Genomic DNA, 25,601 nt, shown 5'->3' with positions numbered 1-25,601 from the left:
TGCGTTGAAGTGTAGCTATTCCTATGAGCTGGGTGAGGGGATCAGTCTGCACATTCGAGTTTGAGTGCGCAATACAATAGCGCCTGGGAAACCAGGGAATAGTCACGTAGTCGTTCAAGTTGCAGTGACCAGGCGATAGGCGGGAAGAATAGAGACGCGATCAGTTGAGGGACTGGGAAGCGCGACGCAGCGAAGCTTGGGCCCTGCGGACTTAACACGAGCCTATTGGCGGAGCTGGTGGGGTCCTTTCCCCATGAAAGCTCCCTGGTCAGTCGGAAGTTGGTCAATCTATACCTCGATTGCAGCCCGTCATCTGTTCATTTCACTTTTGATGATTCGGGTGCTTTGTCTTTCCTGTTTCACGTCATGTTCAACGTCTTCAGCTGAACGCCCTTTCCTCTGCGCCCCGTCCATTCCCGCATTCGTCGATTACCGATAGCCATTGCGCAGCTGAAACTGGTTGTTCTCGCAAAAGCTTCGAGTACCTAAGGTGTCGCTTGGACCGTCTCGACCTAATATGAAGCAGTCATTGGCTTCGCTGTCCTTGGGGGCTCTTCTTACCGTCTCATCAGTGTCCGCTGGACTAAACAATGTCAAGGAGCAAGAACCTATGCGCCCTCCCATCGATCCACTCAAGTATCGAGCAGCCTGTCCAGACTACAAGAACTATGCAATGCGACCACAGTATGCCAATATATACAGCGAAAAGAGTTTTTACTAATTCGTCTGACAGTCCGCCGTATAGCACCGGCCCCATGGAACTACCTTTCCAACGACCGTCCAAATATTGCCGAACCTTCGAATCGCCTCTAGTCGAAAAGGTCATCGATGACATGAACGAGAAGATGGTCGACAAGGACCTCGCTCGCCTCTTCGAAAACGCGTTCCCCAACACACTAGACACGACCGTACGCTGGCATGTCGGTGATACTGTCAAGCATAAGACGTCAAAGCGAAGTTGGGATCCAGCAGCTTGGAAGGGAGCACAGAGTTTCATCGTCACGGGAGACATCAACGCTGAATGGCTACGTGACTCTACGAACCAGCTAGCACAATACCAGCTACTGGCGAAGAAAGACAAGGAGATACACCAGCTCATTCTGGGAGCCATCAACACACAGGCAGAGTACGTCATCGGATCACCATACTGTAATGCCTTTCAACCGCCTCCACCGAGTGGCCTCAACCCAACCTTTCAAGGCGACGGCGACAAAGTACATCCAAACTACGAGGAGTCATTCGTCTTTGAATGCAAGTACGAACTCGACTCTCTCGCCCATTTTCTCTCCTTATCGAACCAATTTTACAACCATACCGACTCCACAGAGTTCATCAACGCTCGTTGGCTCCTCGCTCTCGACACACTTCTCGGTGTGCTCAAGGAGCAGTCGAAGCCCACCTTCAACGAGAAGACAGGCGCATACCAGGGCAACGAGTACACATGGCAGCGCCAGACCAATATCGGCACCGAAACGCTCAGCCTAAACGGTCTCGGTAACCCTCTCAACGGCGGCACAGGGCTCGTCCGCTCTGCCTTCCGCCCCAGCGACGATGCAACAATCCTCGGCTTCTTCATCCCCGCCAACGCCATGATGGCCGTCGAGCTCCTCCGCACAGCCGCCATTCTCAAGAAAGCGGGCAAGAAACACATAGCAACTGAAGTGGAGACCTGGGGCGAGACAATCCAAAAGGGCATCTGGGAACACGGCGTTGTGATACACAAGAAATACGGCGAGGTCTTTGCATTCGAAGTCGATGGCTATGGGTCCTCCATCTTGATGGATGACGCTAACCTGCCCTCTTTACTCGCTTTACCTCTGCTCGGCTTCACAGACACAAACAACAAGATCTACAAGAACACGCGCAAGATGATACTGGAGAAGAACGGTAATCCCTATTACCTCACCGGGTCTGACTTTGCGGGCATCGGCGGTCCCCACGTCGGCGTGCGAAACGCTTGGCCCATGGCTGTCCTCGTTCAAGCTATGAGTAGCGATGACGACGATGAGATTATGAAGTGTCTTGCTGCGGTCAAGAAAGTGAGTCCATTGGGACTCATACACGAGAGTGTGAATGTACAGTCTGGAAAGTCATACACAAGGAGTTGGTTTGCGTGGGCGAATTCGGTCTTTGCGCAGACGGTGTTGGATTTGGCGCAGAGAAAGCCACATTTGCTGTTTGGTAAGGGTGCTGAGGCCTATACTGTTGGTTGAAGGTAGAAGTATAGATCGACTTAGGCACTGCCCTAGTTGTCAAGACTCAATCGTGTGTATGCATCGAGTGTAGTGAATAGCGAGACGCAAAACGGCCATGTGCAAAGATTTCATTGTAGCCACTTATATCACAAGAGTTCCTTGCCATCTAGTAATCCCCAGCCCCCCTCCCTATCTACGTCATAGATCCAATCAAGGTATCCTGCCCATACAAAACGCTTCAAACCTAATGGGTATAGTGTATCCAAAGAAACGAAAGCAACAAGAAAGAAGAGAAAAACTAGCTAGGCGATTAGAACAACGTACAAAACAAGGGTAATTAGTATGGGGTATTTGAGGTCGTGTTCTCGCCAGATAACAAAGAAAGAAAAAGCACACGCTTGTTTCAAAAGATCGCGAAGAGATCTAGGCCGTCGCAAATCGTCGAATTACAATGTCGTCATCCAGGCAAGCAAAGCTCCAGCTCTTGTATGTCTTATGTATACGCTCAGTTGGTGAAGCTCATTTGGCTTCTCAGCTTCTCGGTCGTTCTCCGTCTTGAAACAGCGCGGTGTCCGTCAGGGGACTTTCCTGAAACCATGTTTGTCCAGTCTTCCCAGTCAGATGCCATCTCTGTGAGTACGTTACCCATGACCTGTGCACTGGCCATGAGTCCGTGTTGCTCGCCCTCTAGAATCCGGACTTCGCACTTGCGCATCAACTTGCCAAGCCACCGGACGTTGTCAACTGGTACGCGCGAATCTTTGGATCCGTGGTGGATGACAACTGGCCTGTTGATGTCTTCGTAGCGGAACCCGATGGTCTGCTTGGTTTCGAGACAGACGATCAAATCGGTTGCGGGGTTTGCATTTGCAGTCGCGCGGTCCCAGATGGCAAAAGTGAGACGTTCGTCAAAAGCGCGTTGGCGTTCGAGCTCAGCCATGCTGAGCATCTCTTGCACGCGTTGTGCTTCTTCGTTATTGGCATCTGGGTTCGTGAGGGTCAGAGTGCTTGCGTTCGGCAGCACTTGGTCCATCATCATCATCGAATGCCGGTGGGTGTCCTTCAAGGATGGACGGGTTGTCGACTGCTGCGGTGGCACCGGTGAGGGGGCCATGCTTTTCCGCCTGGTCTTGGGCGACGTCTTAGGTCCAGTGCGCTGGAGGCTAGCACTTGTCGCGCTGAGGAAGGTTGAGTTCGCGACCTTGAGAAGAGATGGTGGTAGAGCGCGAAGGAAGCGCTGCGATCGCGGAAGTTGTTGGGTAGGTGGTGAGTCCTGACTGATGCCAATGGGTGCCATTTGCGATGGCGGTATCCAAGGCGCGAGAAGGTGCACTCTGCCACGAATATGTTGTGGCATTCGTAATGATGTCGCCAAAGCGTAGACAGCTCCTGCGGAGTGGGCTAGCATGGAGAATTTATTAATCTTCAAAGACTGACAGATCACAAGTACGTCGTCTAGCAATTGTTAGCTCGTTTCTCTTGAGATAATGAGATAGATTACATACCAGGCCAGCTAAGAGGTGTCCCGTTCGGATCAACTTGGCTACCTCCGATACCAGGGCGATCAGGTGTGATCAAACGCAGCTTCAAAGTGGCTGCCAGCTGATCGTAGAATGCCATGACGTATCTGGTCAGGCCCATGCCTACACAAACGAAGACAGCAAAACCTTCGGGGTCACCGACTTCTGAGAAAGAAATAATCCTTCCTGTTTGCGGGTGCCGGATCTTTTGGGATAGCCGGGATGATTCCAGGTATTGGTGTACATCCAAGTCGATAGAATCTAAACTTGCAGGTCGCTCCTCAATGATCGGATGGGGCGGGCTCTGCACTGCAGCTGCTCTGGTCTTCTCTTCTTTCCGGTCGATTCTGTCATTATGCGCTTTCTCGGCCTTCGCTGGCAGATCGGGATGCGACCACCTCTTGCTGGTACTTGTACGTCTGCGCTGTAGCTGCATACTGTGCGACTCTAACGGAGGGGATACAACGTGCATGGAGCGATGTCGAGTAATAGGCTCTTCGCTGGCCGCACGAGATGGTGGCGCCAGTCGGTTTGTCGAATCTTCGTTCACACTGGAGGAGTGTTTGTGCTTGGAAGACTTGCCTATGATGACGGAACTGGTCGCCGCTCGACGCCCGAGCGCAGATCGCCCGCCGACTGCCAAGTGTGAATTCGATCGCTGGGGTACGGAAGAGTCGCTGCTTGACTTGGTTGCTTTGGACATGATGCTTGCAGGCGCAGGCGATCTCGACTGCCGTGGATCTGCTAAGCTCGGCGTCGGCGCAGACTCGTCCAGACTTTGGAGCGCAAGCGTGTAATCGATCGGAAGTGGGGTAAGCTCATCGCCGTCGTTCAACGTCAGACTTCGGTGCCGCGAGTGGCGCAGGCTGCGTGGTTGCGATGGTACCGAGAGGTTATGGCGGTCACCTTCTGCTTTTTCGGCCGGTCTGTCCATCGGCCTTTCCGCTAGCTTCTCGGCAGCTAAGGCTGTTTCTTGTGATATTCCAAGCACTCGATGCGCCTTGGTCGAATTCTGCACTCTCCTTTCGTCCTCTGACAAGCTTGAAACTGTCGAGATGGGCGAGGACTCCGGACTGGGGATGGATGAAACGCGAGGCACCCTGGGTGTTGTCGCCCCTGCATGTACGTCCACAGGCATTTTTCCGGCTAATTTCTCTCTCCGCATTTTCTGATCTCTTAGTTCTCGGATCCTTTGAGCGACCTCATTCTCTTCCTGTTCTAGCTCGTCCAGGATCTTCTTCTTCCTTTGTGCTTCCGGATCCATCTTCTCTTCCTCTTCGGGGACCGTGTCGGCTTTCTGGGACTTTGGACGGCTCTTGTCCCCGGATCGGCGCTTCTTGCTCTTGCGGGCCGGGCTGCCAGTATGCCTCAGGGATGACCCGCGTTCGGGGATGAGTCCGCTGTCTGATGGACTTTCCAGATGAGGGGCATCGACCAGATTGAGACGCAGTCGTCGTGGGCTGTTGTTTCTGCCGGGATACCGTTGGGCAAATCTCGACGATTCAGGCACTGTCTCGTCGAACCGTGCGTCTTCCTTTGCGGAGGAGGGCTCTTCGCTGATCGTGTCTTCGTAGGGGAAGAGTTGGTGCGCGGCCTTCTTGGAGGGGTCGCCGGTCGGTGCGTCGTTCAGATTGTGTACGGTCACGCGCTTTCGTTCCGTCTCTTTTTGTCGTAGTCGCTCGCGCGAGCTCATGTACATCAGACTCTTGTGGCCCTTGAAGCTCCTCTTGCTTTCCAACGACGACCTCGCACTTTCACCCGATACCTGGCGCGGCACGCCTGCTTCGACGCTGATGTTGCCAAAACTACTCGCCGACCGGTTCGAATGGGTCGACTGTAGGGAGCACGAGCTACCACCGCTGCGTCCGATATAACTACTAAGCGAATGCGCTTTGTTCGGTTTCTTGGGCGCGGTCAAAGGCGACTTGCCGGATGGGGGCTTGGACGTGCGGATGACGGGCGGTTCGCATGCGTCGTCGGGGTAGAGGTCGTTCTGGTCTCTTATCGGGTTGTGGAAGCTGCTGCGGTCCACCGACGCTCCATCATGCCCGGCGATCGAGTTCTTCTCCGAGTGGGTGCGCACGCTGGGCGCGGCGGAAGGCGCGAGGCCGTTGCCGTAGCCGACGAGGAGATTCTCAAAGTGGTTGTGCGCGGGGATGGATATGGCCGACAGCTGGTCGATCAGCGACGAGATGACCTGGGGCGAGGCGGCCGTGGTGCGTATGTAGTTGGGCGTGCGCTTGGCCGGGCGCGCATCCGATGTTTTGACAGACGATGGCAGAGAGTCGCGCCGCCGCGACTTCAAAGTCTGGGTCGCCGGGGCGGTAGTGGCTGCATCGGCGGCGGCGGGGGGAGAGCGAACGGGTTGCTGGTAATCCATCTGCGCCGCGTGCTGCACGAGAGAGGCCCGTAATCCAAATTGGTAGGCCCTCTATGTTAGGTGTCTGGAATGCTGCAGTCTTGATGATCAGTGCATGGTTGGCATGCAGAGTTCCCGTCCGGTAATCATGCGCGTCGCGACCTGGCCGTGGTAAAAGATTGGTAGAGAGAACTCCAAAACTGCACAACGTCTACAAAATCCAGAAAGATACCAGAAGAACAAAACATTCGCCGAAGAGATGGGACGCCTGTGTTTAATTGCATCGGGCGGCGGGTGCCCGAGGCGAATTGAACCTCCTCAGGGATAGTGATGGTCGTCGCTGCCATGGCAGGGGCCACCGCCTAGTCTCAGTTGAGCGACCCCGAGAACTCTAACCCCTACTATAGCACATTTCTTATACCACATGAACCGCCTCTTGGGGTCGTCCCACGTTTACTTCTTGTACCCATTCATCTGTCGTCGTGGACCCTTTGCCTATCATCTATTCTTTGCCCTTGCCATGCGCGGCTGTCTGCGCTTGAACTGCACGCCCGTTCAGCTGCAGGTCCTCATGCACAGTGCACATTACTCGCGCTTGCTCATGCAAAAGGACTGATCAGCATTAGTTCTGGCACCGTTTCGACGCGTCTCAATTATGTTTCTGCTGCTCGTTTCTCCTTTTTCCACTCGCTTTATGCTCGTGCGCGGCCTCATGGCCTCATGTTCATGCTATGAACCATCGCATCCCGCGACCGTCTTTGATATCCTGTGAGCTGGGACTCTCGGAGAATAACGCACACACCACACACAATTTATCTAAGACCCGGGAGCAGCCGGATATCTGCCAGGTTACCCTTCGTCATCTGCGGACCAGGACTTTGAAGCCGAGCACCCTTGCTCAACGTACGTTAAGAAGATTGCTGTGCCGCCATAGACAATACTCAGGCCGTCTCATGGAAGCGGTGCGCGAGACCACACAAAGACGCAAATTGAAGACTGCATGGACGCAGCATCTTTAGAAGCTGCTGCTACATTTCGCTATCTATCATGACCCAGCCAATCTTATACAGTCGCGGCATTCGAGACCTACGCTATCATCCGTCTGGCATACATTCTTTCACGACCAGAGCGCCAGATTGCTTTGCGCCAGCGAGTGAGGCCCGCGCCCAACCCAGCCCGCTGCAGCGATTCTAGCCCTGGGACACTTCCTTGGGCTCACTGGATGCTGCGCCGACTTCGCGACCCTCTATCTGCGAGGCTGCTCTCTTCTGTCTGGCCGACTTCCTCTTTTGCGCGATAACAACACAGACGATGCTGATGACTATAGCCGAGGCTGATAACATGGCCCCGATGATAATGAAGACGTAGGATCTGTCGCTCGCCATAGCTTCGGTAATGAAGGCTCTCGGTGGTAATTTGATTTTGGAGGGATAATAAAGTGCAGCCACGACCCGCAAGAGGCACATGGCTTCTGATGAGTATGCAACTGGTGCATGCCGTTTGAACCTTACTACTTCGAACGGTACCGGGAGAAGTACGCGTTATGCTACCAGATAATCTCAACTGTTCGTTGTCCTGTTTGATGGTCGACTGCCCCAGACTATCACAAGCGCAATGCAAGTCCATCCGCATCTGTTGTCATGGAGACCAAGCAGGGCACTTGACGGATATTGCGCTCTATGTGACCGTTGTAGATTCACACTGCTCTCTGATCTATGCGTCTGTGCTCCAGGTCGTTCAGCACTCCTGGATCGCGATAGGGCGCTGACGTACGCCAAGCCTGATCATGCCCAAGCAAGCGTGGCCAGGTGCACGTGGACCCGCCGGCAAGCTACAGCGGCTTTACCCTTTCGGCTTACAACACGGTCCTTCCAGAACTACGCATCTTTCCGTGCATAGTCTTCCTTGCACCGTCGGAGCTTGAAGGGTGTGCAAAAAGGAAGCACCAGGCTTGAGCCAGCTCCTGTCTCGTGCCGTCCGCATGCGCCACTACACGACCGACAAACCACGCCGTGACCGCTTGACAAGTCTTGCCTTATCACACTCGTTGAAAGCTTCTATCCCAGTCACTAATCGCGCATAATGGAGAAATCGAAGTCAAGATTAAGTTCCCCAGAACGATCCAGCTCCGTCGCGTCCAGGCCTACAGCATCGCGCACTAGCAGTCAGGAGCAGCTGGATGACATCGAGAAGGCGTCGACTGCCGTCGGTAGCCCACAGACCTCTCCGCTTGAGTTCAAACCCGAAGCCGATCTCGACAAATTACCTGGTCATGGAAAGCCACGAAGAGAGTCGGAGTCCACCAAGTTTGGCGGCGAAGAAGAAAATCCCAACGTCAATGTATCGTTCCACAGACCTTCCACTCCATCTACAGTCCATAAAGTCAAGGGCTCGACCTACCAGAATGTCGGAGAGAGCGGGATCAAGAGAATGCACAAATTTTCGCTCTACGAAACCAGTACCCGCTTCTATCTCATTGGTGCCGACATTACCGACAGGCAGTTTCGCGTGCTGAAGATCGATCGGACCGCTGCACCTGGACATTTGAACATCTTTGAAGACGATATAGTGTATAATCGGCGAGAAATGCATCAGTTGCTCGATACGATAGCTGACGGCAACAAGGCTACAGGAGGGATGAAATTAAAGTGCAGCACATGGGGCCTGTTGGGCTTCATCCGGTTCACGGAGGCGTACTACATGTTATTGATATCCAAAAGATCGCAAGTAGCCATGTTGGGCGGTCACTACATTTATCAGGTCGATGGCACGGACATGGTGCCATTGACGACTGGATCAACATCAAGGTACCAGAAAGACCGCAATCCGGAAGAAGCGAGATTCTTGTCCATCCTCAACAATATGGACCTCACACGATCCTTCTACTTTAGCTATTCTTACAACGTTACGCGGAGCCTGCAACAGAACATCATTCATCAACGGGCTGCACTTAGTGAAGGCATTTCCAACCCTGACCGCGATTTTCAAGATATGTTTGTCTGGAACCATCATCTCCTGAACCCTGCGCGAGACGCACTGAAGAACGTCTACGACTGGTGTCACCCAGTCATACATGGATACGTTGACCAATCTTCGCTGGATGTCTTTGGGCGACGAGTATACCTTACCATCATTGCCCGACGATCAAGACATTTTGCCGGTGCTCGTTTCCTCAAGCGTGGAACAAACGACCTTGGATATGTCGCCAATGACGTCGAGACAGAGCAAATTGTGTCCGAGCAGACCACGACTTCCTTCCATGCTCCTGGACCACGCCTCTATGCGAATCCCTCTTATACATCCTACGTCCAGCACCGCGGTAGCATACCGTTATACTGGACGCAAGACAATACTGGTGTGACACCAAAGCCAGATATCGATTTGAACCTTGTGGATCCTTTCTACAGCGCAGCAGGACTGCATTTTGATAACTTGTTTGAGCGCTACGGTGCCCCGATCTACGTTCTCAACCTTATCAAGGCGCGTGAACGAACTCCGAGAGAGTCGAAGCTGCTTTACGAATACAAGCACGCTATCGACTACCTCAACCAGTCGCTACCAACTGACAAGAGGATCATATATGAGGCTTTCGATATGTCAAGAGCAGCCAAGACCAGAGGACAGGATGTCATTGGCACGTTGGAGAACCTTGCTGAAAAGGTCTTGCGGAAGACAGGGTTCTTTCGCAACGGCGACAACGAGTATGATGCGCCTCAAGTGCAGAACGGAGTGGCGCGAACGAATTGCATCGACTGTCTAGACAGAACCAACGCTGCCCAGTTCGTCATTGGAAAACGAGCACTAGGTCGACAATTGCAAGCGCTTGGTGTCATATCCGGTAATACTGTCGAGTACGATTCGGACTGCGTCGAGCTGTTTACGCAGATGTTCCACGGTCACGGTGACACTATCGCCATCCAGTATGGTGGCTCGCATCTCGTCAACACGATGGCTACCTACCGGAAGATCAACCAGTGGCAAAGTAGTTCTCGCGATATGGTTGAGAGCTTCAAGCGCTACTACCACAATTCCTTCCTCGATTCACAGCGTCAAGAGGCATACAATCTGTTTCTGGGTAACTACGTTTACCGCCAGGGCCAGCCGATGCTATGGGATCTATCAACAGACTACTTCCTTCACCACGAAAACCCACAAAACTTCCTCGAGCGCACAAGACGAGACTACATCCAGTGGTACACACATTCGCATCTTCAACAACGCACACTACCTCCTTCAGTCATGCCAGCTCTACCAAGTGAGGAATCAGCATTCGACTTCATCAGCTTCCGTGATGATTACTGGCTTGAATACTATCGACCATTGGCTATCTCGTCATATCTCAAAATCTTTGCCTTCCGTTTAGCCAAGCCGCGACCAGGTCTTAGGGATGGAACGTATCCATCTCGTAAGGAGAACATGTCTCCGTTCGTCCCTCGTACGAAGCAACAAGATCACGACGCACAAGGAAGGGATGGAAAGAAGGCTCCTCGGAAAGGTGTAACCATTATTGACCCTTCGAGCGAGACTGAGTCCAAGCCCGATCATACCCCAGGCAACCGGAGGAGGGATTTGCACCTTAGCGCTACCTACGCAGAATCATCAGTCCGACATTCCATCCTTCGAGAATCGCACTTCGAAACCCACCCGCCAGCACCACCGCCGTCGGCATACCAATCGTTGGCAAATTCCATGTCCACGTCAACTGGACTCTCATCTACCCTCAAACCCGGTTTCAAGCCCGCCAACAAAGCGCTTGTTCACCAATGGACGTTGACCCAGTTCTACGAGAACAGCATGAACCCGTCGGTATCCTACAGCGAAGAAGAAGAATACGCCCGCTACATCGAACACCCACTCAACCTGCCTCTAGTGGTCAGTAGCGAGATGCCCACCGCCGATGACCCCAGTGCGATGGAATTCTACGACTACCTCTCCATGACAGAAGGCAGCATCCCCGCGCCCAAGAACTTCGATGAAGACGGCGTTCAAATCACCCTCTCTGATCTACCCCGTCTGGACACCGAACTCGCAAATCAGTCTTTCGCCCGCCCCATGACATCACAATCTGTCAGCACGCCCTTCTCACACGCGCCTTCTTACTCATACCCGCATACATACAATCTGCATCCGCACGTCTATGCGGATGTCCAGGAGCCGCCTCCACAGCCACAATCTACTGGGAGCAAGTTCCAAACACCTGAAGAAGACATCGAAGAATTTGAAGAGTTTCTGCGCGTCAAGGAGAATCCGTTGGATGTCGAGGAGGAAGATACGGCGAAGAAGAGATACAAGGCTTACCGGCAGTGGTTGAGAGGTAAGAGCTTCTTCAAACAGAGTAAGGTTGATCCCGAGTGGCAGGCCCAGTTACCTGTGAGGTAGATGGGGAGGTTAGTCAGGTTAGCATATGGTTTGGTTTTGATTACTTGAAATGCATTTGAAGCCCATTGGGCCATGTTCTGTCTGGTCTACATGACTTTGCCCGTTTACTCTTACACTATCTCGTCTGTCATACCTGCAAGTACCCCTGCGCCAACGATTCCTCCGTCCTTGGCCTCCTTGAGCGTGACTTGCTTGTTCTTGTTTGATGATGAACCCTCCTCGACAAGGACGTCTATCCATTGCTGGCATGTCTGCAGCCACTTTGGATACTGTGATATAGTTCCTCCAGCGTATGCTATGACCAGTTCCTCGATTTCGCGTTTGCCCTTTGCACTTGTACCGTTGCTTGGAGATTGTTGCTTGTCTAGCGCGACGTCGCCCACACAGTTCAGCAGTCCAACACAAGCGGCAGCGATGAGAGCTGAAGAGCGCTGTTGGACGGCCTCAGCAATATCTCGTATCAGTTCCACCTTATCGACAGTCCAGAAGAAATCATCCGGGTTTGCGTCTGGGTATTTGCTTTCGAGCTCCCCTTGTACGATACGACCGCCCTTTCGCGCAATGACTTCGGAAAGGAAGCGTGTCGGCAGGGCATTCTTGAGCATCAGCGATGACGGTATTTGTACGTCCTCCTCCTTTGACACGACGTCGACAAACACCAAGCGTACAATTTCGCCGAGATACCGCCCAGAAGTCATGTACTCGAACGGTTGGAAGCCCGGTGCGTCGCTATTGGCGTCGAGTGTCATGTCCCATGGTGTCTTGATGTTCAGGTCGACTAGCGGCTTGTCAGTGCCACGGATGGTCCACTCTGTGTTGATGACTACGGTTTCGGTGGCATCGGGATTTGCGAGTGCACTTCTCTTCTCGGAGTGCAGATTCTCAGGCTTCATTGGTACGGTCGCGTTGGTGCCAGTGCCGACAATGAGACCCATGGCTACGCGGCTGTTGGGCGCTGCTTTGGCTGCGTACGCAAGAGATGCGAAGGTCGCTACTGTGTCATTAGTGATGGCTGCTACCCGTATCCTTGGCAGCTGTGACTTGGAGTGCTTGAGCTGGTCTGATGTGGCATCGGTATCACAGTATCGCGCATAGCCAGCCAAAAGCATCTTTCCTAGATTGAGATCCGATGTGATGGCGAACCCTTTGCCCATCGGCAGTAGAGTCGCTTCTGAGAGACGCGTTTGTCTGGATAACCTGTTAGTGAGATGTCGTGGTTCATATAGGAGCCCACTTACGCCATTGGGAAGCTGAAAGTGATACCGAGCAGGATTTCGTCACCTAGAGGAGACGAGATGTCTTCTGTAGTCTCCTGTTCCTTGAGAGCGTCCTTGACAACCTCAGCGATACAGTCACCAATCCAGGCAAATAGGTCCTCGGCTTGATCCATCTTCAAGTGATCCTCAATCGGCCAATTCTTGTCATGACTCCTCTTGATCTGTGAAAACACGTTCTCCCCGACGGTGCTGCTGCGTGTCCGCTCATCCTCTGGGCCGCCATCTGGCTCTCCGATTAGCTCAACGAAGCCGACTCTCAGATTCGTGCCACCAACATCGATGCTCAAAAATTTGCCCTTCTCTTTGCCCGTGGGGAGCGCCGTGACTGGCGTGACTAGGAAGTGCTCAGTGGAGGATTTGGCGAGGTGAGTATAGGTAGCCGAGAATTGGAGCGCCAGATCAAGCAAAGTGCTCGTATTGATAAAGCCGGTCAAAGCTTGAATCGCAGCCGGCGCAGCGTCCTGGTGATCATCCGACGCCATGTTTCGGGTCGGTACCTGGCTCAGGAACGGGTCTTGGGTGACGATGCAGGGCTGCTGTCACATGTATTATGGAGGCGAAACGGGGATTGGGTGTAGCCTTGCCGGTGGCAGAAGAAGACGAAATGTCTAAAGGTGGGGTATTAGATTGTTAGAAAGAGTCATTCCATCATGAGCGAAAGAAGCGAAAGGAAAACGAGAGGCGTAAGATTGCAAGCGTTACGCGCGCAGCAGATCAGTCGTTCATGAGGTAGGATCCGTGTAGCCCCTCCGAAGCTCGGTGTTACATTCGTGTAGAACGCCACACGGCTACAGCATGACGGCTAATTGTTACGCCGTGCTCTGCTGCCTCCTCGGCTCTTTCCACGTGTTGGGAGCGAGGAGGCAGATTGTGGGTAAGGCGTCACGTCATTGAAGAACGCGTCTTGACAACTTCCTCGACGCTCACGAGATATAGAGTTTAGATTGTTTTGTTTTTGCCTGAGCCCTAGATCCGCCACTCACAGCCTTGACACGTTAGTCGACACGCTATCAGCAGTAACCCGAACGCCTATCAGTCCATCTCTTGCCGCATTCGACTTCGTCCATCGCATTACAAGCGCATCGTGTCCAGCAAGCCAGTCCAGACCACCAACCACCTATCACGAAATTCCCCTATACGAGACGCTACATAAGAGCCGCAGTCTACCCCGACGCCATCCCGCGCAATGGAAGAAAAGGCGCCCCTCCTCCCCAACTCGCACGTCGATGCAAACGCGCCGCCGCCCGACGAGACCATGGTATCGCGCAAGACGAGGAAGACACGGCTGCAGATGGCGGCCGTCGTGCTGGTGTTCAGTCTGTTCTTGCTGGCGCGCCAGTTCACCTGTATGGACTTACATGATGAGGCCGACACCAAAGTGCCAGTAGACGTGCACATCATGTCCAAATGCCCGGATGCGCGGGACTGCCTGAAGAAGCTCGTCCTGCCTGCCATGGCAAACGTGTCAGACAAGGTCGACTTCCGGCTGAGTATGATTGGAAGGTACGTCTTACTACCCACGCGGAAGGTGCCGACCACGTAGCTGACAAACACGCAGTCTAACAGCAGACGACGGCGTCGAATGCAAGCACGGCCAAACCGAATGCCTGGGCGACATCGTCATGCTCTGTGCCGCATCCGAGTACCCCGACCCCAAACTCTACCTTGGCTTCACGAACTGCCTCACCACCGATTACGCCGAGATACCCGCTCGCTCCCTCATCGAAGACTGCGCGCTGGAACATGGCCTCGACTTTGGCGTGCTGAACGATTGCATGAGCAAGGAGAATGGTGCATATGGCATGGGTCTGCTGAGGGACAGCGTACAGCATAGTAGCGACGTAGGCGTCACAACGAGCTGTACAGTCAGGTTGGACAACAAGGTGCGGTGCGTGACCGATGGTGGCAAGTTCAAGGACTGCGAGGGTGGAAATAAGCCTGAGGACCTCATCCGGGACATTGAGAGACTATACGACGAGGCGCAGGGTTGGACATATTCTTGAACATATGATTTGGGCATTTCGGGCATATGCTTCTGGCGTTTGGTTTGAGCGGCTCCTGCACGCATCGTAGATTGATAGATATACCCAACACACCTCATTTTTCCTGTCACAATACACCACTCGTTAATGTGAACATCTTAAAGTCTTGATTTCATAATTTCAATACGCCTCCCATGCGCGGAAGACCTAACCAGTGCAGATGATAACTCCAATGCTAAACATGCACAAAATGCCTCCCACTTCCTCTCCACTCTACTCTATTGGAACTCGCCGAACTCGCCATCGTCAAAGCCCAAGTCCTCCGCCGTCTGTTTCGGCGGCGTGAAGTTCGCAGCGTCAAAGTTCTGCCTACTTCTCCTCCGCTCCTCCTTGACACTCTTCGCGCTGGGCGGCGGAGGCAGGAACCCAGGGCCTCCACCCCCACTTCCCGGCGGCGGCTTTATGCTGAACAGCGCATCTTGCTCGCTCTTGCGGTCGCCCTCGTCGTTCTTCTCGCCGCCCTCGTGTGATCTCGACCGCCTCCCTTTCAAACCACCCAGATTTATCGATATTGTCTCGCCGGCCTTGAGACTGAAATCGCGTTTGGGTTCTTCGGCGACAGGCGTTTGTGCGGATTTGGAGTTGCGCGATGACGACGACGCGGCGGGGTTTTGCTCAAAGCCCAGTACGCGGCGGGCGTCTTGCAGCGCAATGCTGAAATCAAAGGCTTCGCTGCGTTCCTCGAAGCCCATGCCCAGTATTGCTTTTCTCCCCTCGCCTACGACGGTGATGGCGAAGAAGCGGCTGCTGTCCAATGCTTGTTCTACCGTTCTCTCACTCGTGTAGGGTGCTGCGGCAAACAGATCTCCTGTCTTGGGGTCCTCTAGCAGGAGGGTTGTTGTAACCTTCTCCTCTGCATCCTCGTTGCTTTGTTGCTCCTCATTGGACGGTATTGAGGTCTCGACGACGCGTAATCGGGCGGTGAAGATCTGGAGCTTGTTGTTGTCGGCTGTCCAGGTCGACGCCTGGTAGCCTTTGGTAGAGGTTGCGGGTGGGATTTGGTAGATGTGGACTTTGGGCGCGAGGTAGAGGATGCGTTGGATGGCGGTTGAAGGGAGGGGTTCGCCGGTTAGAGGATCGACGTTCATGATTGATGGACTATTGGGCTCTGCGGGGCCTTTGTGTTGTCTAGTTATGCTGTCTGGTAGGTGCGTAATGCTTTGCGACAGTGGTTGTGCTTTGGGCGTCCCCTGGATCTAGAAAGTTGGGGGAGCTATAATCTTAGCGGGGTAAGTCTTCCTTGAACTCTGCAAATCCCACGACTCTGGATCGCAAATGCCAATAACCTTCGAGGGCGCTCCGATTCAGGGTGGCTGTAATCTCAAACAGCGTTTGAAACGGGCGTGGTCGGAGGGATTGGAGGACATGATTGCCCTCGATTCTTCTCCAGTCGGTGATGCGTTGGCACTGCAGGGTCTCCGCGCTTTGGATGGAGAGACCCCGCCCATTCATATTCGTTGCGGGACATATGCAGCCCAGGTAAGGTGACCGCTTAGCGCTGCGGAACATGCGTTAGATCGCCTTAGTTTCCTCCATCTTTTGGGATGTGACGATACGCGATGCTTGTGCGGTCTGTAGCAGGCTTAGGTATAACCGTACATCCATCGTCACGCGCTCGGTTCAAGAGTAAGGCGACGAATCATCTCAATGGAAGTCTATTTTAATGTCATGAGATACGCATGGTTGGTCTATTTTTGAGGTCAACAGCAAATCGACTCTAGCCCGCCGTCCAAAAATCTCGTGTACGAGCCAAGTATATACAGGAAGAAAATCAAAGACAAAAGCCGCGTCTAGATGTAGGTGTAGCAGAAAGGTCCACCCATGGTGCTCATCGCATCAGCAACAGTAATGTTTCCGGGGTAGGCGTGTCCGAGAGTCATAGTATCGGTGAGCTTGGTCGCAGGAGCGGTGGGGTCACCGAGGGCGATGGTTCCGTAGATGGCGTTAGTCCTTTCCGCGGGGTTTACGTTCTGCCATGACCACCACACACGGTCGATCTGAGCGTGATGGAAGTAGAAGTAAGGGTCACCTGTTCATTGTTAGTCCAGAATACTCGTGAAATAGAGTGCGGAAAACATACCAGGAGAGGTGAAGAAGTCAGAACCGGGGTCTCCACCCACGGTGAAGTGACCAGCAGTGTGCACACCCATGAAGTTGTTGGAAAATGCGTTCTCACCACCTTGCATGTCATACCAGAAGGTCTTCATGTCAGGGCTGTTCAGCAGTTTGACAACCATCTCATCGTTGGTCCACTGGCTGGAAGACCAGGAAGAAATGTCACGCTTCAGGCAGCGGGGGTTGTATCCAAGACCACCATTGGCAGGATTGGGTCCGGTGAAATTGATCGGGTTCGGGGGCGTGCAGAGCGAGTCCGAGAAGGCGGGGCCAAGGTTGACAGACCAATCCTTGAATGGACCAGAGGTCACGCAACCTCCGCCAGTGCCCTTGGGAATCTTGATGAGAGGCGCGTCGTTGGTTGGGATACCGTAGAATGTCTGGTTGCTGCAGCCTGCATCACCATTACCGCCCATTGAGGTATCGGAGCCGTCCAAGACAGGGCTCTTCATCGGGTCGTCAGCCCATCGAGGCCAGTTGTAGTATGGCTGGTAGCCCTTGTAACCACACTCGTCACGGAGAGTTTTCTCGTAGGCATAGGTGAAGTAGCGGTGCCATGGAAGGAAGTTGCCAGTGTTGTGAATGGCAAATGTTTGCTTGATGTGGGTAGCAAGAAAGTCATCGTATCGGTTCCGGCAACCCGGGCACTCAGACTCGGGTGTCTTAGGGGGTAGCTTGGAGATACACTGAACAGCGTTGATGTAGTCTTTCTTCTCCGATTCAGTAAAAGTCACCCTGGGGATGTTAGCTTACGGTAGATGCATGAAATACAACAGACTTACCATTCCTTGCGAACAATGATGTTCGTAGGGTTGCACTTTTTGAATTGGGTAGGCTTTTGTGTAGCCTGGAAGATCTGCTGGTTGATGGCAGCAATACCCGCGTACACATCAGCTTGCAGGATCTTTGGTCCGGGGAGGTTTGGAGAGACATTTTGTCTCTTGTCGAATGAGACAGCGGGAGAGGCCTCTTCCAACGATGGAATGGCACTGGCTAGTGCTGCAGGTGCAAGCCAGAAGAGTGCAGCGGTACGCATGATGGCGTTTCGAACCGGTTAAAAATGGATGATCGACTGTCTTGAGGGGCTTGAAGGATGAAGACGATGGAATGACTGAAACGGTCGAAGACGTTGAATAAGGTTCCGGGTGAGCGGCTTCCTGAGCTAGCGACTACTGTATTAATATTAGGAGATGGGGGAGGCGTAGTCAAAATGTGGCGATGCCCTGGCTAAAGTTTAGAGGCCGCATGCGTGTTCAAATACTCGCAGGAGGTACCTTACCACTCGCCCCATCTAGTCTAATAACAGTCCAACATAACTGTGCCGTAGCAGATCGTGCTGTCTACAGACCCATCAACTCGGTTTGTTGATCCCGGGTAGCCATTGAGTCAGTTGGGTGGCCCTTGGGCTTATGCCATACTGAAGTTTTATTCGCCCGGTATCCGGCAAGCGTTTGAAAGGGTTGGACAACCTCCTTTGTGCACGATCTATTACCGAATAGGCATCTGGAAAATGCCGAGGTCGCCTCGAAGGATCCGATGAGGCGTTTTCTAAACTCCGCTACACGTGGGTTCGCATGAGTCTCGCCCCTAAATGTGAGCGGAAAGAAGATGTACGACCGGAATTGACACCTGTAACTGAATGCAAGATGCGTTAGCGGCTCAATTTGATTGGATGCTGGATCGTTGGAGTTCTCGGCTACGGGTTTATGAAGGTAGTCGAAGGATGCTGTAGGCGGCCTGGTGTAAGCGGCTGAACGAGGAGCATCTCGAGCCGTGTGGGCCGGTGAATTCATCAAAGATGGCTGTAGCTTTCCACAGAGGGAAGCGCACCGGCACGCAGACAAGTCCTGACAAGAGTGCCGACTGGGTGTATCGACATCTTGTTGCTTTTCTTGAAGGGTTTTGCTTCTCGATCCGATGAAAGTGTTTTATCGCGGAAGAGAGCGAACACATCGCAGCGCGATCTTAGCAAGATCTTGATGCTTGACCATAGCCAAGTGCCACTTTATTTTACCCGGTCGCATCGTGCGAAGCCCGCTGTCCGGGTGCGGAACTCACGGGAAGAGCCCTAGGGTCATGGCGGATAACTGCTGTTTTTTGCTTATGGTCCGATGGAGAGCGCCAGATCGACCAGTCAATGGCTAGTGTAGAAGCTCCGATCATCGCTCGTGCTTAGGCAGAACGCATTAAGATGGCTAATAAAAGTCTTGCTCGGAGACCCTGTCGATTTTGAGGAGTCTGGAGTTCTGGTGCTCCAGCTCTGAACGGGAGGGGAATAAGGTCCACGGGCCGCGAGAACACGCTATGGCCGGATAATCCCAGGGCAAGCCGCGGAGGCGGCAGCGGCAGCGGCAGCGTGAACGTCTAGCGCCCAGCGGACCACCAATCTGTTTACTCATCTCACATGTTACCACCTACATCGCCTGCGGCAGGTCCGGACTTCGCTTACTCGACCTTGCTCGCGTGCCGCGATGGTCGCACTTTCATTACCAATAGCTTTGGCATGCGAAAAGCAAGCAGTACGCATTAATACGAGAATATCACACACCATTGTCCGACATACTCAAACTGCGTCCCATTCGTGGCCAATGGGCAGAAGACAGCAATCACGGTCAGTCGTACAGGAACGTTGGGCAATATGGAAGGAAGGAGTCTGAGACTTGCCGATGACTAGGATGTGTTCGTTTACACAACGTGCAGCAGTCTCCATCTCCGTGCGTAAAACGACAATCGTCTTGACTAAAACCCATGACCAGGACGCCTGACAACTATACCGAAGAGGAAAGTCGCTACGAACTTCAATAATCCTTCAGTAAAACATCGCGTTCTCGTTCAGCCTTCGTTACTTCGATGCGCAGTAGGTGTACCTGCATAGCCTCCAACTCAGGTTGTCCTCCGAGCAATATCTGTCAGAGGGCGGGCTTCGAAGTCCGTCTTCCCATAGAAGCATTGATCATCCCGAGTCTATGTTTTCCTTGTCAACGATCGTGACTTTAACCATGAATGACTGAGTGGACGGTACGGACCGCCCATGACGTTGAGTGGTGGACAGGAAGACTGTCGTCAAAACGTTCCGCGCAGAAGGCTTTTGTATGAGAAACCCTTCGCGCATGCTACCACATTTATCTTGAAGCCGAAGACGTAGCAGTTGCGCGGCATATCGAAGGATGAAGGATTAAACTTCGTACTCACAGAGCCGCTGGTCGCTACGAGAGTGGTCAGTTTGCCATGAGAAACGCCATTCCGGCTATTCGCAAGCTGCACAATCCTGCCGAGCCGCCATGTCGACATTGAAGTGGCGGCCCATGCATGTACGACGAGCTGTTACTGGCCTAAACCAGGACTGTTTGAGATGTATGTTCGCTTGTGTGCGGTTCGGGTTTACACAATGTGCATGTGCCTAAGTGCTACTCTGGAGAAGCCCGCAGGAAACGCTCCTGAGCAACACTCTAATAGTCTGGGGACCTACTTTCAAGACTTACGGTCTTGCCATCACTTTCAATCCGCGCAACCACCGACATGGAGTACCACGCTCTTGTTGCGAGACAAACTGAGGGCTGGCCCGTGATGCCAGCTCGATCACCAGAGTACATGGCCGAGAATCAAGCTGGACGCTTGATGGCGGTGGAAGGTTCGTTGTTCGCACTGTCGACGAGCGCTATACTCTTGCGATTCTATGTGCGGCTCTTCATGCTAAAGACATTTGGCTGGGATGGTATGTATGATCCATCTGCATTTGTATCAAACAGAACTGACTGAAACAGATGCTATGATGGCGATTGCATTGGTGAGTTGCCATGCTCATGCATGAACTTGCTCGAAGGGAGTTGGTTGCTAATCGTCACTCCATAGGCTCTAAGCTCCACCACCCTGGGCTTATTCCTGAAGGTCATTGACCTGGGACTTGGACTACATGCCGAAGCCTTTCCACCCGAGAACGTATTCCCCTTCTTCAAAGTCATGTACTTCTACTCGATCTTCATCATCGCTGCATACAGCTTCATCAAGCTTTCAATCGGATTCTTCTTGTTACGGCTGGCGGACCGAACAAAGTGGCGTCCATTTCTCATTGCCATGTTGAGTAAGTTGGAATGAGATATGTCGCAAGAAGCAAGTAGCTAACATGCGATCAGTCTTCATTGGTGTCTTTACCATAGGTTCGACATTTGCCATCATCTTCCAGTGCATTCCGGTCCAAGCGGGTTGGGATTACAACATGCGTCCACCCACGGGGTAAGCTCTCCACTCATCTCGGATACTTCTGATGGACGATACTAACATGTCTTCAGAACTGCGAAATGCTACGATGCTGGCATCTTCAAAAACGTCGGCGTCTTCAACTCTTCAGTCAACATCGCCACTGATCTGCTCTTCGCCCTCATCCCCATCCCGATGGTGTGGAAGCTACAAGTTACGATCCAAACGCGCATAGGTCTGGCAGTCATCTTAAGCTTGGGTCTCTTCGCCTCTGCAGTTGCCATATACAAGACGCCGATGCAGTACAACTTCTTCAAGATAACTGACTGGTCCGGCGATGGAGCATGGTACTACATCTGGCAACAGTACGCATTCCTTTCCTGCCCACATTCTACTTCGACTAACACTATTACAGAGTCGAGATGCACGTAGGCATCATCGCCGCCTGCCTCCCAACCATGAAACCCCTCTTCGCGAACTTCTTCGGCCAGATGCGTTCTCTCGCCACTAAGGGTCGCACCACTGGCAACAGCACACCTTTCCGCTCGAACGGGTACATGAGGCATAATGACATGCGTCCTGGTGACTCTTTTGCTATGCGAAACATGTCAGGAGGCGCAAGGGATCCGTACTCCGAGGATACCGTGCTGGGCAAGGATACGTATACTGTCGAGGCCTCACGAGGAAGGGCCTTGAGTAGGCCCAAGAGTCTCGCGGGCGAGAGCGACGATAGTATCTTGGAGCATGAGGTCAATACCGGAGAGAGGCGCAGTGTGCTTCCTAGGGGTATGACTATCGTGAGGACTACTGAGGTAAACATCTCCAGATAGTGTGAGTTTGCGAGTTGTAGGTATGCAGCTGAGGTTGTCGTTACTAGATGGAGTTATGAGAGATACCCTGGTAAAAGCACTCACGGTCGCGCAATGTTTGTATGAGTATGCAATAACGGTTATTTGGTGTGCAGCACATCTGCTTGGATAAGCACATTCATCAGATTCTAGTCTATCGTGTAATCATTTCTATGGTCTTTCTATGTCGTCCAACCTTTTCGTCTATGATAATCCTGAGGGGTCTGATCCATCTTCACATGGATTCGTCCGCGCCGCAGCCACTGCCGTGCGCACATCATCGGGAGGATTCGGTATCTACTGCGCCGCAGCATAGACAGTCCCAACACCCAAACTCTTGGATGAGTCCCGCTACGAAATATCCGGAATCCTACTTATTTCGCCGTCTGAACGTCGATGCCAGCAGCGCCGCTCTTGTACGCCTCGTAGCCTTCCTTGGCGGCCGCTTGGACAGTGGTCTTCCCCTCTACGATGCTCTTGCACTTGGCCAGGATGTTGGACCAATCCTCGAAGACTGTGAACGGCACATCCTCCCGCGCGCAGTAGCTGATCAGGTCGTGACCCTTCTTGGCGAAGAGCAAGTCGGTCTCGCGTGCCGCAGAGAGATCGGACACACCATCACCGGCGTAGAACATTGTTGGTCGGAGGTTCTCAGGTAGGCTCGAGTACTTTCGCAGTTCAATGGACTTGTCGTGGCCGAAGCCAGAGTCAGGGTGCTTGAACAGGATTTGCCATCCACCCTCCTCGTTGATGTTCTTTCCTTCGCGTGGACCGACGTGGTTGCCCAGGACTTGCATTTTGCTTGCATCGGGCCCAACAAGCTTCTCCAAAAGCGCCTTAATGACTGGCTCCATGCCCGAGCTCAGCACTACGACTGGGATGTTGTTCTCCAGCGACCATTCGAAGAAGCCCTTGAAGCCAGGGTCCAGCTTGATGTTGTCGACGAGGTACTGGATACATTGGTCGTAGGGCTTTGTGACGCTGTCCATCATGTCGCGAAAGGAGTCGCGGAAAGAGATCTCGTTGTTGAGGCAGGCGATGTTGCCCGCGCGGCGCTTGTCGCGGCCGTAGCCAATGTTGTCGGTCATGAAGTCATTGGAGTCTTGGAGGGTGATTGTGCCGTCGAAGTCGGTGAAGAAGATGAACTACGCTTGTTAGTTGAGGTGTACCAATCATGTGGAAAGAGTTATACCTTGGGGTCACTCTTCATGGCAGGCAATTGTGCCAGATCGATCTGTGCTGAACCCATGTTGGAATACTACACGAGCGACTATGGTGCTGGTTTACGGTGGAGGTGTGAATGTAGGAGTGAGAAGCACCCCGCCAGATATCAACACCATGTAAAAGATTAGGCCAGGGGCGCTAGGAAACCCTTAATCGGAATGCCGGCAGTCTGCAAATAAGGGACGGGTTGCTAGAGCTGAGAGGGCCAGTCACCGTCATGCCGCAACCCCACGCGCCTTGGCACGTCAGCGCTCGCTGCGACGCCGCCCGCCCGCTTCGGGGGTCCGCATTTTGGCGCATTTTCGTCATTCGTCATCCAGCTCAGGCGCTCTCCATGTGAGGGCAGAGACAAGAATGAGGCCACTGCTTCAGCATGCTTCACGCTCGCTTATCGTCAGTACGGTAGCCCCTTCTTCGCGTTCTTTCAGCAATGTCGCTCGCAGCGCATCGTCGGTATGCTGGAGTTATAGGTATCGCACAGCTTCGAGTGCGCCGAGGTGGGATGGAAGGACACCATTGAGCGCCAACGTATCCGGAAACTGGTCACGGCGTACTTTCACAAGCTCGGCGAGATGGATGGAAGAGGGGAAACCACCCAAGCCATCGGATCCCATCGCAATGCCGCCGCCCGCAGACGACGCGAATCCCATCCAGCAACCTCCAACCAGATTATCAGCATCCACACCATCGCCAGAGGATCAAGAGCGGTTAGAGCGAAGACTCAACGCTCTGCTAGAGGATCAGAAAGCTATCAAGAGAGCAGCCGAGACTTCGGTGGCTGCATTGACGGATGCCCCCGTCCCCGATGTCAAAGAACCACCTCCACAAGAGCCGGAACCGCCCAGGAAGGACGAGTCTTTAGATAACATTGCTCGCGTACCGGATGAACACCTGCCTTCGCACCAAGAGAAGCAGAGATGGAGTCTTTCCAAGCGCTTCTCCGAGGCCATGGATGAGCTACTGCCGAAACTTGCTGTGGTCACGCAGAAGGTGAACACATACACTGGCACTGACTACTCTGGGGTAGAGGCACTCAGGAGGGAGATCAAAGAGCAAGGTACATCCACAGGTCTCCGAATATGGTGATGCGACAGCTAACACCACATAGAGAAACTCGTCAAAGCCCGCCGCTCAGCCATTGATTCCGCCAAACAAGCCCTCGATACCGCCCTTGCCCACCAAGCTACCTCGCAGAAAGAAGTCGTCGCTCTCCTCGAACGCAAACATTCCTGGTCAAACGGCGATCTCGAACGCTACATGGCTCTCATCCGCTCCGAACACATCAACGACCAAGCCGTCCGCGAAGCCAAAGACGCTGTTGCAAACGCCGAGAACGCCTTGGAGGACGCACGGGCACAGCTTGAGAAGAGAGAACGTGCACAATACCATGAAGAGCAAATCTGGAGCGATACTATCCGAAGGAACAGTACATGGGTCACGTTTGGCCTCATGGGTGTCAACATCTTCCTGTTGTTATTGAGTCTGGCCATCTTGGAGCCCTGGCGGAGGAGGAGGATGGTCAGGGAGATCAAGAATACGTTGGAGGCACACCAGAAGCTTGCTATGGATGCCGCCACACCATCAGTCGGTGCAGCAGCAGTCGCACCCGCATCAGCCTCTCGAGGTCTTACGGCGATTGAAGAGGAGATCGACCGGGTCGTGGATCATACCGAGGCACCTGCAAAAGCCGTGGCGCCTGTAGTATCTGAAGTCATTGAGGAGTCGCCAACAGCTGGTACAAACATTGGATCGCCAGTCGAAGCGGATCTTATCCCAGAGGTCGTCCCTGAGGCAGCTGTTGACCCACTGCCAACTTCAGTAGTTCCGGAAGCCGAGACCATCACCCCGGAGGAAGAAGCTCTTACACCCGAAGAACGCATAGCTGTCGCTGAAGAAAGCGCACCATCCCACGCCGCTCCCCGCTCCAAGTTGGAAAGCTTGCAGCAAAAGGCGAGCTTCATAGCACACGACATTGTGAGCGATCGCGTTATTTCGATGCGACGAATCGACTACACCAGCGCCATTCTTCAAGGTGCTGCGGCGGGAGCTGTTATCACGGCGAGTATAATCGCTATGCTGAGACCGAACTAAGGGTCTGCGTTTTGTACGAATAGACAGATGTATCAAACATGTATATAATTCATCTTGTGAGGTATTGCTACATGCTTAATCGCTTTATAGCCGTATCGTTCCATCTTTCCTGTCGAGATCCTTTCGAATATGGACCCATTTTTTCTAGGAACTTGCCAATGAAACGGAGAACGATGTATGCTTGTGAGCTCCGTTTTTGGGCTGCAGGGCTACCTACTTAGGTATGATATCGAGAGAAGAGATGGTTCTTTTACTGAGCCAGAGGCTCGCCCATTCAGTTACGTATAGAGTATACGTGGGCTGAGCCGAGACGCCTTCTACCAGAGGGATACGGCCAACGATAGTGAGTATACG

At 53.1% G+C, this 25,601-nt stretch overlaps 10 protein-coding genes across 10 annotated transcripts; 5 read left to right on the top strand and 5 right to left on the bottom strand.

Moving 5' to 3' along the window:
• Window positions 1-517: 517 nt before the first annotated feature.
• J4E84_004254 (uncharacterized protein) lies at window positions 518-2,213 on the top strand (the record flags this gene model as incomplete). Its single annotated transcript, XM_049386862.1, has 2 exons — window positions 518-684; window positions 734-2,213. The coding sequence occupies 2 exons, from the start codon at window positions 518-520 to the stop codon at window positions 2,211-2,213; spliced, it is 1,647 nt and encodes a 548-aa protein (XP_049245632.1).
• Window positions 2,214-2,700: 487 nt separating this feature from the next.
• On the bottom strand, window positions 2,701-6,095 carry J4E84_004253 (uncharacterized protein; the record flags this gene model as incomplete). Its single annotated transcript, XM_049386861.1, has 2 exons — window positions 2,701-3,650; window positions 3,701-6,095. 2 exons carry the CDS (start codon window positions 6,093-6,095, stop codon window positions 2,701-2,703), a joined length of 3,345 nt encoding a protein of 1,114 aa, XP_049245631.1.
• Window positions 6,096-8,156: 2,061 nt separating this feature from the next.
• Window positions 8,157-11,453, top strand: J4E84_004252 (uncharacterized protein; the record flags this gene model as incomplete). The annotated part of the gene is made up of 1 exon (XM_049386860.1): window positions 8,157-11,453. One exon carries the CDS (start codon window positions 8,157-8,159, stop codon window positions 11,451-11,453), a length of 3,297 nt encoding a protein of 1,098 aa, XP_049245630.1.
• A 110-nt stretch (window positions 11,454-11,563) lies between these two features.
• J4E84_004251 (uncharacterized protein) lies at window positions 11,564-13,212 on the bottom strand (the record flags this gene model as incomplete). Its single annotated transcript, XM_049386859.1, has 2 exons — window positions 11,564-12,641; window positions 12,692-13,212. The coding sequence occupies 2 exons, from the start codon at window positions 13,210-13,212 to the stop codon at window positions 11,564-11,566; spliced, it is 1,599 nt and encodes a 532-aa protein (XP_049245629.1).
• A 704-nt stretch (window positions 13,213-13,916) lies between these two features.
• Window positions 13,917-14,733, top strand: J4E84_004250 (uncharacterized protein; the record flags this gene model as incomplete). The annotated part of the gene is made up of 2 exons (XM_049386858.1): window positions 13,917-14,233; window positions 14,289-14,733. The coding sequence occupies 2 exons, from the start codon at window positions 13,917-13,919 to the stop codon at window positions 14,731-14,733; spliced, it is 762 nt and encodes a 253-aa protein (XP_049245628.1).
• A 257-nt stretch (window positions 14,734-14,990) lies between these two features.
• Window positions 14,991-15,860, bottom strand: J4E84_004249 (uncharacterized protein; the record flags this gene model as incomplete). Its single annotated transcript, XM_049386857.1, has 1 exon — window positions 14,991-15,860. The coding sequence occupies one exon, from the start codon at window positions 15,858-15,860 to the stop codon at window positions 14,991-14,993; it is 870 nt and encodes a 289-aa protein (XP_049245627.1).
• Window positions 15,861-16,562: 702 nt separating this feature from the next.
• On the bottom strand, window positions 16,563-17,923 carry J4E84_004248 (uncharacterized protein; the record flags this gene model as incomplete). Its single annotated transcript, XM_049386856.1, has 3 exons — window positions 16,563-16,801; window positions 16,853-17,622; window positions 17,670-17,923. 3 exons carry the CDS (start codon window positions 17,921-17,923, stop codon window positions 16,563-16,565), a joined length of 1,263 nt encoding a protein of 420 aa, XP_049245626.1.
• Window positions 17,924-20,406: 2,483 nt separating this feature from the next.
• J4E84_004247 (uncharacterized protein) lies at window positions 20,407-21,914 on the top strand (the record flags this gene model as incomplete). Its single annotated transcript, XM_049386855.1, has 6 exons — window positions 20,407-20,602; window positions 20,652-20,674; window positions 20,740-20,968; window positions 21,021-21,120; window positions 21,177-21,449; window positions 21,500-21,914. The coding sequence occupies 6 exons, from the start codon at window positions 20,407-20,409 to the stop codon at window positions 21,912-21,914; spliced, it is 1,236 nt and encodes a 411-aa protein (XP_049245625.1).
• A 392-nt stretch (window positions 21,915-22,306) lies between these two features.
• J4E84_004246 (uncharacterized protein) lies at window positions 22,307-23,181 on the bottom strand (the record flags this gene model as incomplete). Its single annotated transcript, XM_049386854.1, has 2 exons — window positions 22,307-23,077; window positions 23,125-23,181. The coding sequence occupies 2 exons, from the start codon at window positions 23,179-23,181 to the stop codon at window positions 22,307-22,309; spliced, it is 828 nt and encodes a 275-aa protein (XP_049245624.1).
• A 593-nt stretch (window positions 23,182-23,774) lies between these two features.
• On the top strand, window positions 23,775-25,247 carry J4E84_004245 (uncharacterized protein; the record flags this gene model as incomplete). The annotated part of the gene is made up of 2 exons (XM_049386853.1): window positions 23,775-24,213; window positions 24,265-25,247. 2 exons carry the CDS (start codon window positions 23,775-23,777, stop codon window positions 25,245-25,247), a joined length of 1,422 nt encoding a protein of 473 aa, XP_049245623.1.
• Window positions 25,248-25,601: the final 354 nt, after the last annotated feature.

Source organism: Alternaria hordeiaustralica (assembly GCF_023758085.1).
Source record: "Alternaria hordeiaustralica strain BMP 2776 chromosome Unknown scaffold_6, whole genome shotgun sequence".
Lineage (NCBI taxonomy): Eukaryota > Fungi > Ascomycota > Dothideomycetes > Pleosporales > Pleosporaceae > Alternaria > Alternaria hordeiaustralica.
Note: the sequence above shows the minus strand (reverse complement) of the source record. Positions and strands in the feature narration are given on the sequence as shown.